The sequence below is a fragment of the Cupressus sempervirens genome, chromosome 7 (assembly GCF_028749045.1).
Source record: "Cupressus sempervirens isolate cs-2001-9-10 chromosome 7, ASM2874904v1, whole genome shotgun sequence".
In the NCBI taxonomy this organism is placed as follows: Eukaryota; Viridiplantae; Streptophyta; class Pinopsida; order Cupressales; family Cupressaceae; genus Cupressus; species Cupressus sempervirens.
The window spans coordinates 481,109,664-481,121,875 of record NC_143124.1 but is presented as its reverse complement, the minus strand read 5'-3'; the positions used below and the strand labels follow the sequence as shown (position 1 = coordinate 481,121,875).

The following is a 12,212-nucleotide window of genomic DNA, read 5'->3' as shown; positions in this document are numbered from 1 at the left end:
TATATGGAAGTTAATATCATATGAAGCTTTTTTAGTGATAATTTTCTTTTGAAATTTAGTTGGATGATTAAAATTGGTATTAATAAGCAATTTAACATTGTTACAACTATAAAAGGAAGCATCAATACCTCTGACTTCACCAACAATAGATCCTATAGAGTTAATAATATCTACTTGACACAACTTTGGAGGGAGAGAAGACATAATGAACCATGAGGGAATCATGCATCCTACCTTTTCTATATGAAAGTCATGCGACCATTCTATGAATTTGACACAATGACCATTAAAAAAAATTCAGAGACTGACATGAAATCTTTTTTAATAGATTCTTCTTTACCTTTTAAAAACAAAATTCTATCCGAATAGTGGAAAATACTTACCTGGTCCTCGTAGTTTTCCTCCAGCCAGTCGGATAAAAGAGGGAAATCTCTCAGAGGGCCATTCCAGATTGTGAAAAATCCTCCCTTAAGACATTCGCTCTAGGTATCTTCAACTGCTATGTTCGAAATCCTGATAGGCTTGTCCGAAATCTTAAGCGGAGTCAAACCAACAGATATTTTAGGGTTCGATGGAGGTGAATTATTTGCTTTTCGGCAGTGTGGAGGGATATAGGAAGAAGGGGGATTTGAATTAGATAAAGATCTTCTTGGTTGGGGCGTTGTCGGGGTAGATTGACTTAATGCGATGGACGATGGCTTATGAAGCTCGGGATGCGCATATTTAGTTAGGTTAAAGACTCGTAATTGATTATCTAAATGTTTGATTGTGAAGAAAGGGAGATGAGAAGAGATTCGAGATAAACCTGCAAACGCGGGAGTGAATTCCGAACTGGCTTCCATGCATATGTTTCCATAATGATGGATCTGATGCCCTCCATTCCATTGCTGACTGGGGGTATTTCCTGCGAATTGTTCAAATACCGCAAATCTATTGGCCGTCTTTACTGCGAATCTATCATTGCATACATCCAGAGAATCCTTATGGAACCGCCTTCGCTCTGTAGCTAGAGGAATACTCTGGCGCCCATTTCCATTGGCACATGAGTTCCTCAGGATCCTCTTCTTATTTCTTTGCAGACATTTTTGCCCTAGATTTTTCACGGATTTATGAGAGTTCAACATTTTCGCTTTGTAAGTAGAGCATAATTTAAAGAAATATTATGTTATTTGTAAAATGTTATTTCTTTAAATTTACACTATATTTTACTAGCTACTATTTTACAATCTTATTCTAATTTTGTTAATACCATTTTCCAAATTGTAAAACTAATACTACCCCTCAAACTAATTAGATAATTTTGTAGTCTAAATTAAGTAATCAACAATTTATTTTTTAAATCAAATATTTCAATTGAATTTGGTAAAAATGACTAGTTTATTCATATAATATATATTTCTTAAAATAATATAATTATTAATATTTTAAAAATTCTCTTCAACTCTCTCTATTATTCTACCTTTAATTGTTCATATAATAACATATCATTCTCTTTTTTAGCTCTCTATTCATATCCTCCTTTTCTACCTATAAATCTCCATTTTTCTTCATTTCCTATTTTTGACAGGAACGTTGATGCATTACGTCTCTTGTTAAAAGTGGACATTTTATGAAGGCAAAGTCTTTCTAATTGACTCTAGAGGAAACTTTAATCGCCCATTACCTACTCTCCATACTAAAAATGTTATTTTAATTTTTTTTAACCATTTATTTTTCAAGAAAAAATTGAAGGATGCAAAAACTCAATGAATGCTATTCGCACACCTAATATTTACGTGGAAGTGTTGACCATTTATATACATTTAGCAATTGGACTAGGGTTATAAAAAATTCCCCTCCAAAAGAAAGACACGCATCCTTTGATTCAGATTTTACGCCTAAGTACTTTGATCATAGGATAAATAAAATAGAGCAATCCTTTCATAAGGGGTAAGGTGTTCTGAGAATTCCCTAGCTTTCGTATTCTATATTACAACTTCAGTCTCTGTTTTCCCGAGACACCACAATCGCTGTTTACCCGAGACACCAATATGGCATCCCAGTCTTCATCATCTGATCCGTCGATTTTATCTGGGTATTTTTCATACATCTGGTTCTTTCGCTATAATCGTTTTGTTTTTCTGTGATTAATAGTACATGATTTTTGTTTTTACAGAGGAGAGATGGTGAGGCAACCCAGGAAACCACCCATTAAATTTTTGGTACCTCTCATGTACGCTCCAATCCTTCCACTCAGTAAGTTTCAGAGCTCGTTGTTGAAATTGACCTTTGTCTTTTTGGTTGGTATTGTTAATTTGCTTATCTTAGTCTCGTTACTGTTTGATTTATATACAAAAATGTTTTCTTGACGTTACTTTTCATTTGGGGTGTTTGTAGTTAAAATAACCTTGAAGAAACGACCAGTTTTGAGAGATCGTTTATTCACAGCAGTTTTAGGCGGCGCATTTCTCCATGGATTATACTTGGTGTATCCTTTTTTCTCTAACAAAAACCAAATTTTTCTTTATTCTTTTGTTAGGGCAATCTGTCTTAGATCAGCTATTTGAAAATCTATGTACGGAATCCCTTTTCTCCCAGCTTAAAAATCGAATTATATAAAAACACATTAGAGACATCATTGTTTTATTGGGTACGAATTGTTGCAGGATTTGTTGTTTATTGATTCATACTTGGCTTTAAACTTTTGTCAGATACGTGTTTGGTTTCAATTTGTTTGGCCCTGCGACTACACTTAAGACAGTATGAGAACCAGAAATACCAATGATTGGGGTATGCAGTTATAGTGGTTTGTGTTTTTTTTCCGAGATTTCTCGTTCAGTTGGGTGCAGATTTCATGTCTATTAGTGTCGTATAAACTTGCCAGTGATGGCCATTGGTTTTTTTTTCCTGATTCGGTGAGAATATATCTATATATATATATATATATATATAGTTTTTCCCAGTGAATGGTCCCTTGGTCTACTGGTGAAGTTGAATGACTCACAAAGAGCCCACCAGGGATCAAGTCTTGCTGAGTGCAAGGCTCCGACATCATAAAGGATGAGGCCAGGATTGTGCCTCGGGTGATTTTGACAGCGGGGATGCCCCACAGTCCTTGGCTCTAAGCCAAAGAGGTTTCAGGCCCAAGTGGGCCCGTATCGGGTCCCTAAATTGTCTATGTGGTGGCCTTTACTGGTTGGTAGCTCACACGCTTCTTACCTTGCTGGGTTGCTTTGTAGGTGTCAACCCTCCATAAAAAATTTATGGTTTTTCCTTACCGTCTTTAACTTTATAAAAACTACCAACAATTTCCCCTATCCATGATAATCACATTCACAGATTATACTGACCTGCAACTACCCCAGAACAAAAAACTTGCCATCGACCTGTGGCCATAGACCATATCCATCCTCAGGACCCCCAATGCTAAGGAAAAATAAATACAAAACAGGGCGGCCATAAACAGCCAGCTGAAAAGTTGCTAGTATATGTCTGCTTACATCCATGCTACCCCAGTAACTAAAACACATAACAAATGCAGGAAAATGAGAGGCTTTTTAGCCCAGAGAGCATGAAGCCTTCCCCTTACTATTCTCAGCTGCTGTGCGCACAGGCTCGTTAATCGAGTAGTCAGCCGGTTCGAAGAAAGGTACCACCATTTCTCTCTGCCGTTTTGCCTCCCTTCTCCATCCTCGATTGGACTTGACTTTCCTGCAAAAATTCCAAGAGGCATTTCTACCCTACCTCTGCATCATCCCTTTGGTCTTTGTGAGAGCCCTTTTCAATCCAGATAAACAAGGGCTTCAGCCCACTCCCAACACACACCAAAACCCTCCTTCTGCCTCAACACCTTTACCTGGCACCCTCCTTGCCAACAAAGCCTCCACCCCTAGGAGCCACACTTTCTTTAAACATTTGTTCACCACCCAGCAAATCTCAGCTATGGTACCAAATACACAAAACCATGCCACAAATGTTGCCATGATATCAGCATTAACCAGATACTGATGCGTTGTTTTCATGAATTCATCCCAAAGAATGAAGCTGATAATTTGCAGAATCTTTTATGTCGTGAATTATGAATATAAACTTCAGCCTCTTATCCTTAATCTTCACAGAATGCTTATTGCTGCTTATTTGTTTTCACCATGAAATTGACCTTCATTGTAACAGAACACCTACTACTCACAAAGCTACACAAGCATAAGCTACAAAAACCAAGCCAGAAATACTGCTTTACAGAGTGAAAACTTGGGAATGAACGCCTGTAAATAATGATTGCCAAGTGAGATGTTACTTTGTCTTATCTCCACTCCTTCCCATAATGACAATGTTCTTGTCATCATTGTACTACTCCATCCTTCCACCGATTTGATATCATCAAATATCTCCCAGCATTGATTTCATCATTACAATTTAAAGACACTGGCCATTTTGACAGCTTATTGACTACATCATTTCCCTAATGGTAGATATGGGAAATTTTAAATTCATGGAAAGTTTGTAAGAAACTGCGAGTAGCAAGAATTAATTTGTTGATATTCCAACATAGTGCAGAGCCTTTTACCAAGGGATTGACTATCACAAATGAATCACCTTCAACGTGAATTCTCTCCGCCCCCAATCTTTTGGCAAGTAATATGCCCTGATATACAGCCTGGGCTTCGGCCATGTTATTCGTCCTGTCCTGCAATCTTTTGGCTCCTCTTGTCACTAAGTCTCCTTTCTAGTTTTCGACCACAATTCCTGCTCCGAATGGTCCCAAATTACCTTTTGCTGGACTATCAAAGTTAACTTTTACCCATCCTTGATTTGGAGCTTCCCACATCACATCTTCTCTGGTTCCCCCTGTTAATGTTTTAGCCCAAAAATAAAGATAAAACTTAAATAAAGAGCATAAACAATACACAGTTGACTCAATCATTTATTTGGCGAAAGCCCTTCCACTTGAAGGGAAAAACCCAGCCACACCAGCAAAGGATCTCTTTTATTGATAATGAAAAATGTTCAAGTACAAGGTTTTCACTTCATTTTATTACAGTGTAACATGGGGACGTGTGCCCCCTCAAAACTAGGCCGTCTCAAAAACGGGGACATCCCCAAGGCAGGGGTACGACTTCTCGGCATTTTGGGCGGCACCGCTTAGAGCGCCACCACTGCCAGAGATGGTGAGACGTCTTCGAGTGTGGGGGGACGCCAAGGAGTCTCCTTCATTGATTTGACATTTTGATTTGGACTCTTGGAGACTTGTAGTTTTTGTTTGCATTATATACTTATTTTGATATCATGATTCATGGCACATGATACTTATTGTAATCATTTTTATGTCATGACTCATATGATCATTGATTACTATTAGATAGTAGAATCTGAAGGTTGATATATAGAGTCTAGACTAATATTTATTATTTGCTGATATTCAATGTTCAATGTTCATTGTTTGTTTGTCATTTGATCATGAATCATGATGTTAGAGTTGAAAACTTCAATGCAATGTTCAATGTTTAAGTTTTTTACATTTTCGTATCTTATATTGTATAATTGTAGTACATCTTTTCATAACTAGCATTTTAAGTACCCTATGTATAGTATATACACCCATGCTCCTTCCGTCACCCCCTTGTTCCTCCGCGCTGTCCCCCTGCCGTCCCCAAATCAAGGCCCCTTTGTCCCCCCATCTCGGAAACTTGTCCCCTGTCCCCCTCTCCTCCCATCTCCCAGGGCGAAGTAACTATGTTTTATTACAATATACTAAGCAATCACATAAATAGATTGCATTATACTCTTTATCTTTCACACAAAGGTCTCTTTGAATCCAAACATTTAGACCCTTCATATTTTCAAATATTCAACACTTTGTATTACCATATACATGCCTCTTCGCATGACGTATGACACGTCCTTTGTATTACCATATACATGCCTCTTCGCATGACGTATGACACGTCCTTTTATATAATATTCACTTAAATAATACCACAAATGTCTCTTTCAGCTGTAGATGACCATTACGGTCATAGCAAACATATTTCCATTTGATAAGACCAGAGATAAAGATCTCTATCGCAGCTACCATCTTCAACACTCCCTCTTAGCAAGAGAGAGATCTTTAATGACGTAGGTATACATAGCTGCAACCAAAGATGTCAATGATATATTCTCATCACATAAAATACATGTTATTTCAACATAAAATAATTCACTAAAGTTATTGCATAAGCACTTAAAATTAGAGTCATGGAGTGATACACGACTTTCACCATACCTACTTGCAAATGGTGAAACAAGAACTTTTACCTTAGACTTCTCCCAAAGAAGAATGCATTTCTATCATGCCTACTTGCAAAGGGTGGCCCACCATACCTACTCGCAGAGGGTGGGACGAGGGATTTTACCTCAGACTTCTCCCAGAGAAGAATGCATTTCCACCATGCCTACTTGTAGAGCGTGGTCCACCGTACTTGCAGAGAGTGGAATGGGGGCTTTCACCTCAAACTTGTCCTAGAGAAAAATGCATCAATAACTGAGATTTCTCTTAACAGAGACTCCCTCTCAGCACAGGCAACTTTGATTACCAGAATAGGCTATATGCAATTGTTTTTAATCACATAAGCTTACAGAGGGTATGTCATGCAACCTCCCTCTGAATCTGAAATTATCTCCCTCTAAATAGGATCTTCCTGTTGTAAAGAGGATATATATCATCAATTCCATGACTACAACCCACATTCTCATGTTCATCAATTTCTCATCATTTTGACGCATCCTGCAGTCAAATATAGAGATCAATGCAACAGACTATTCCCAGTAATATAACAGCAGAAATTCAATATCTGTACTCAAAGATATAAACATAGAATACTTATTTCTTCTGTGTTCATGCAATGACTGACATATATAATATCATATACAGACAACTCCCAATACATAAACAGGCAGAAAACTCCTGATGCACATTCAAGCAAGCAGCTCTCACTACACACAAACACTAGCAACTCTCAGGCAGGCGGCTCTCACCATGTGCATATTTTTCCAAAACCAAACAACACTCATTTTATCACAATATATTAAAAATGGTTATCTTCAGAGCTGCTATATAAACCCATTAATTAAATATGTCTGATACCTGTCCTACCAAATAATAACCAGAACTTCATGAATAAGAACTAACAATATAGAAACTTAATTTCTTGGAATAAAACGGGTATCTAAAAAACCAGAGTAATATTAAATGTAAAATCATGCACAAACTAAAAATTTATCTGTCAACTGCATCTTGTTGACATGCCAAAAAAATAATAATATATGCGAGATCTTTTTCTAACTATGCCAGGCTGGTCTTCTCCTCCAAGTGATGCTACTGTGACATTACAGCTCACTCCTCCAAGCTCTGAATTAAGGCAGTTGATTACAGTTACTAACCCCCATGATGAATACTGGAAACTCTGTGAATTTTCTCTATTGGCTTAGAGATCATCGAAACATGAAATCTCAATGGACCCATAAAAAACAGAATGTAGATATCCCTCTATTGGAAATACAAACTAAGGAGGTGGAGATTATTCTGACAAGTATATTGAGGAATATCTTCATATAGATGAAGAAAACAAACCAGAGTGATCTCCCAGAACCCATCTTGAAAGCCCTCAAAAGTGCAAAAGCCAGAAGCTGTAGAACTGAGTGTCAACACAACTAATATGACATGAGCATATGGCAGGAAGACTACTGTTACAAGTTATGAATTATATCCTCACATGCTCAAAAGGCAAGGTGCTCAACAAAATCTCATGATGATAACCTAATAATAACCATTTTTTTATGGCTATTTTGTCTTGAAAATAGTTTGAACAGAGGTAGCCAAATAATATAGACATGACGTCAACTCCATCATAACCTGGAAGGGCGCATAAATTTTCTCCAATCTTAACCGGCGGAATGTCAATTGCTTTATAGTTCTCAATAATAAGATTAGCAGGATTCTTTCATTTAATTCATTCATACATATGGTCTTTTGACTTACCCGACAATAACATGAGTAAAAGCCACATCTTTCAATTCCCTCAATAGGTTTATTTAGGTTAATCTGATTAAAATTACCAGGGGACACTACAATTATGGAATCACAAGATTTAGCATGGTATGGCATCTAGGTTGAAGGAAGCATCTATTATTCGCATGTGTGCTGATCATAATGAGTCTTCAAAGGGTAGATTTTGGGTCTGTGAAAAGGTTTTCTTTCCCAAGTGCATACTCTTGTGGTCAAGAATCCTGGAGAGGTCGTTGTGAAGGAGGAGGTCAAGTGTGGTGGGGCCCCCCCTTGCGATGGAGTTTCTCTATGTGAGGAAGTTTCTTTGCTTGGTGCTGGGATGGGTATTGCCTCAATGGAGGTGCCTTCTTTCAGGTCATCTGGTTCCCATGCATAATTGCTGTGGCTTCAAGATGGTGTTGCTCTGGTGGAGGGTTCTACCATGCCACAATTTGTTGTTATGTCCAAGGTTCCTTCTGTTGAACTTTTTCTTGGTGATTTTTTTATGATGGTTTAGGCTGCTTTGTCAGGTGATGCTGTTCGTGTCCTTGCCTCAGTTGGCTCTTGCCTCTCAATGAGGGTTCCTGATGCCTTGGTTGACAAAGCATTTGCTTGCTTGGGGTATACTGTCATAGGGAGGTTCTGAGGCTCATGTCTGAACGTTAACGCTATTTGTAGTTGGGCTTTGAAAAGATATTGTTTTGCTGGTCAGTTTTAGGTGGCTGAAATGTCGAATGATTTATTCCTATTCTCCTCCTAATCTCTTTGATAAGATGGACTTTTGGTTTCAATGCTTCCAAGGAAAAATCTAACTGGGTCTCCATTTGGGTGAGACTCCCAGTGTTTCCTTTGGATATTGGGATGAAGAGATATTAAGAGGTGTTGCGAATGCTCTTGATTCTTTTCTTGCTACTGACAGGATCAGAACAGATGTGAAACACCGGGTTTTTGCCAGATTTTGTTTTTGTATGGATATTGATAAGCTGTTACCTAGCAATATTAAATCTCACTCCATGCTGGGTGTATTGGAGTAGATTTCCACTACAAGTCTTCTTCACTGGTTTGCTTGCAATGCCACAGAGCTGGGCATTTTTCTCACTTTGTGCTAGTATTTCAAAGATAAGTGCCATACTTAGTCCAGAAGTGGGAACTCAGTGATGAGTGATGAAGAAAATGATTTGTGATTCTGGAGTGTAAGCCCTGCAAGAAAATCTAAGGATTTGTCCCTCATGGTAAAGCAAGTTGATGTGGGTTTTTTAGGTAAAGGTTTGAACCCCACTGCTGAGGAATTCGTCAGGGACTTTAGGGGTTCTCTCTTTAAGGATAAATATAAACCTGAAGCTTCACCTTCAGCTGAGATTGGTTTGTCAAAGAAACTCAAAGTGATGCATTTGTATCAAACTTCACTCCAGATCTCTTTGGTTAGGTTTGGCTTAAAAACTCCTCGACTGTGTTGGCTGTTTTTGTGATATTGTACAGCTGTTTGGTTTGCTGGGGCCTTTCTAGTCTTCATGCCAGTTCTTTAGTGTTTCATAGTTCCACATAACTGTAGACTTTCTTCATTCTCAAGGTTTTGTGGTCCCTTTAAAACCATCTCCAGAGCTGGTTCATAGATCCTTTCAAAAGCATTTAACTTAATCAAAACATGAGATAGTAATAATTCCATAATAGAGAGACAATTATAGACTAGCAAACCCACCTGATTTGGCAATTTACTAATCTGTAGATGGGATTAATGGATTTCCCGTTTTCTTATTCTAACCTTCAGTGGCTGTCTAAGAAGCTGGTGCGTATATATATATATATATACACACCTTTGATTGGTTATATGATAATTGATTAATTAGCAATAGACTTGGTGTGTGTATATATATGATAATTGATTGATTAGCAATAGACTTTCTTTTAATTTAGATATACATATATTTTAAAAGTTATTTGATCTTAAGATAATTAATGAAATCATGTTGTGATGTTATGTCAGAAAGGAAATAAATGCGTATACTTTTGTCTACTGTCTTAAAGGATTTGCATATCCATGAATTCTTGCATCCTGATGATGAATCATGGAGTATGATCTGAAACATTGATGATAAAAAATATTTACACAGTAGTTTTGAGAAACCTTTTCATTAGATTATTATGGATTGTAGAAATCTGCTATTATTAATAATTTTAATGCTATTAATCCTCTATTCTGGATATAAATTGTGAAGACAGTGTGGACTAGGTTTATTGCTTCATAATTGTTCAAACCTCTGATAATTATATCTTTTGCTGTGTTTTTGTTAAAATGTTTGTCATATAATTATTCTATTAGATAATATCCAGTTTTGTGTTGTGACCCATGAATGCCTCCACATTATCTTACTTTTTGGCTTTGCTTCCATTTTTGACTGCCATCATCATGCCAATGGTTTGTATCATAAGGGGTTCCAATTTCACTGTACAAAGCCCTTCTACTGTGAAGAAATCTTATGTAGCGCTTCTCTTATGCCCCAGTTTTTATTAATATAATAAATAGAAGATCTCTGTAGGTGATTCTGCAAATACCTACTATGTGGGAGATGAAAACCAAGATTATTTGCTTGTCCTTGACTCAATATTCACCAGATCTAATATTTATGATTCTGAGAGCAAGTAAGCTTCTTGAGCTGCAGAATATTTCAGGAGAGATGGGTCGCTTCATTTTGGAGATTCTTCTTCCATGAATGTATTTTTTTGATTTATTTTCCAGTTAGTGTAATCCTGTAGGTGTACTCTGGAAATTCAATAAACCAGGGGAAGTATATGTTTGTCATGATGAGGAAAGTTTGATGGTTTGAGATTTGAGAACACAGAATGTTAAGTCACATCTATTTGACAATTATTTATTTGTTATCATGATTTTTCCTGCAAATGGATCTTCTTTATTTAGTTTAACAACATACCGTATTAATATTCTCATGTGGAGTATCAGTCCTTTATTCCCAATAAAATAAGTTATAGATCAGTGGCCTTACCTTTGGTTTTCTCAATGCAGAGGTGACAAAGATGTATTTTGTATTTTCTTATCTACAGAATTGTGAGTCACTAGCTTATTTAAATGCATTTCATATTTTTTTGTTCGTTTAACTTCATAACAATGGGTTTTTAGATTTTGATTGAGTAGCACCAATACTTTATTTCTTCAAATGAGTTGGATCTATTTATAATTTTCAAATTGTTTAAGCTGCAAAGGGATTTCTCAAAAGCAGGCTGCAATGCAATGTCAGGAGGAAAAGAAAATGCATGATTTTGTTGCATTTGACGTGCGAATAATTTTGCTCTTGAGATATTTGTATGAGACGAAAATTGCTGGAATTATGTTAATCTGCTATATTGGCTGGAATATGGTCCTTATGTAATATAAATTATGATTGTTAATACTTAGCTGCCATCTACTATTAGTAAATGCAAAGAAATCTTAAAGCTGCCTTCAATATTGATCAATGGAACAAAATATATCCCAGAAAAGGTTATCAATTTTTTGCTCACATTATAATTGGTGGTTCATGCTGCTTTCTTTTGAATTTCTCTTGCCATATAATTTATTTATATAATTTTTTTTAAAAGACACATTAATGTATATTATCAACCAGATAATCGAAATGTTATCATGGAAAATGTTTGAATAAACATCACCTTCCTGACAGGTTGATAACCCACTGTTTCAAAACAGCTTAAAAATTGTTCTAAAAAGGCAAGCATGAACAGAAAGAGGACAAAAGACATGATAAAAAAGTACGTGCTCAAGATGCACCACATGTCAAGAAGAGTGCAGAATTTCAAGTGATATGATGCTATTGTGGAGGTTACTACAAGCATACTGGTTTGTAGCCTGTTCATCTGCTATAATATTTGGAGATGCTCAAGCTGTCCATATTTGATTTTGCAGGTCTTTTCTTGACTGTATGGTTTGGCCAAGAGAGTATAGAATTTGATTCACATTGTTCCTAACTTCATAGCTGAGGGCATTATGAAATTATTGGTTGATGCACAGTGGCTCCAACTGCACTAAAATCTAGTGTCCACATTCCCAGCATCAGCTTGGTGTGGATTACTGCATGCTGAGCTAAACATCTTCAATTAGATCTGGTCAAAGTTTAAAGAGAATAAATTTCAGCGGTCCATAATCAGATATGCTTTTGCATAGAACTATTTTTGCATCATAAAGTGATCTGAAACG

The 12,212-nt window shown here is 36.8% G+C and overlaps 1 protein-coding gene across 2 annotated transcripts; it reads left to right on the top strand.

The window, feature by feature from the left end:
• The first annotated feature begins 1,807 nt into the window (after positions 1–1,807).
• On the top strand, positions 1,808–10,930 carry LOC149547639 (SH3/FCH domain protein). Of its 2 annotated transcripts, none has more exons than XM_089791740.1 (4): positions 1,808–2,074; positions 2,156–2,235; positions 2,377–2,467; positions 5,021–5,429. In XM_089791740.1, exons 1-4 carry the CDS (start codon positions 2,031–2,033, stop codon positions 5,052–5,054), a joined length of 249 nt encoding a protein of 82 aa, XP_089647866.1. In that variant the 5' UTR covers positions 1,808–2,030; the 3' UTR covers positions 5,055–5,429. The 2 variants fall into 2 exon arrangements, with proteins under 2 accessions (XP_089647866.1, XP_089647867.1); XM_089791741.1 differs by lacking the exon at positions 5,021–5,429 and adding an exon at positions 10,619–10,930 and having other exon boundaries at positions 1,811–2,074.
• The last annotated feature ends 1,282 nt before the right edge of the window (positions 10,931–12,212 follow it).

What these genes read in the sequence shown, in the direction of transcription:
- LOC149547639 (XM_089791740.1), top strand. Translation starts at nt 2,031, where the DNA reads ATGGCATCCCAGTCTTCATCATCTGATCCGTCGATTTTATCTGG. An exon ending in GATCCGTCGATTTTATCTGG is followed by an intron (nt 2,075 to 2,155) that starts GTATTTTTCATA and finishes TTGTTTTTACAG; the next exon opens with AGGAGAGATGGTGAGGCAAC. An exon ending in CGCTCCAATCCTTCCACTCA is followed by an intron (nt 2,236 to 2,376) that starts GTAAGTTTCAGA and finishes GGGTGTTTGTAG; the next exon opens with TTAAAATAACCTTGAAGAAA.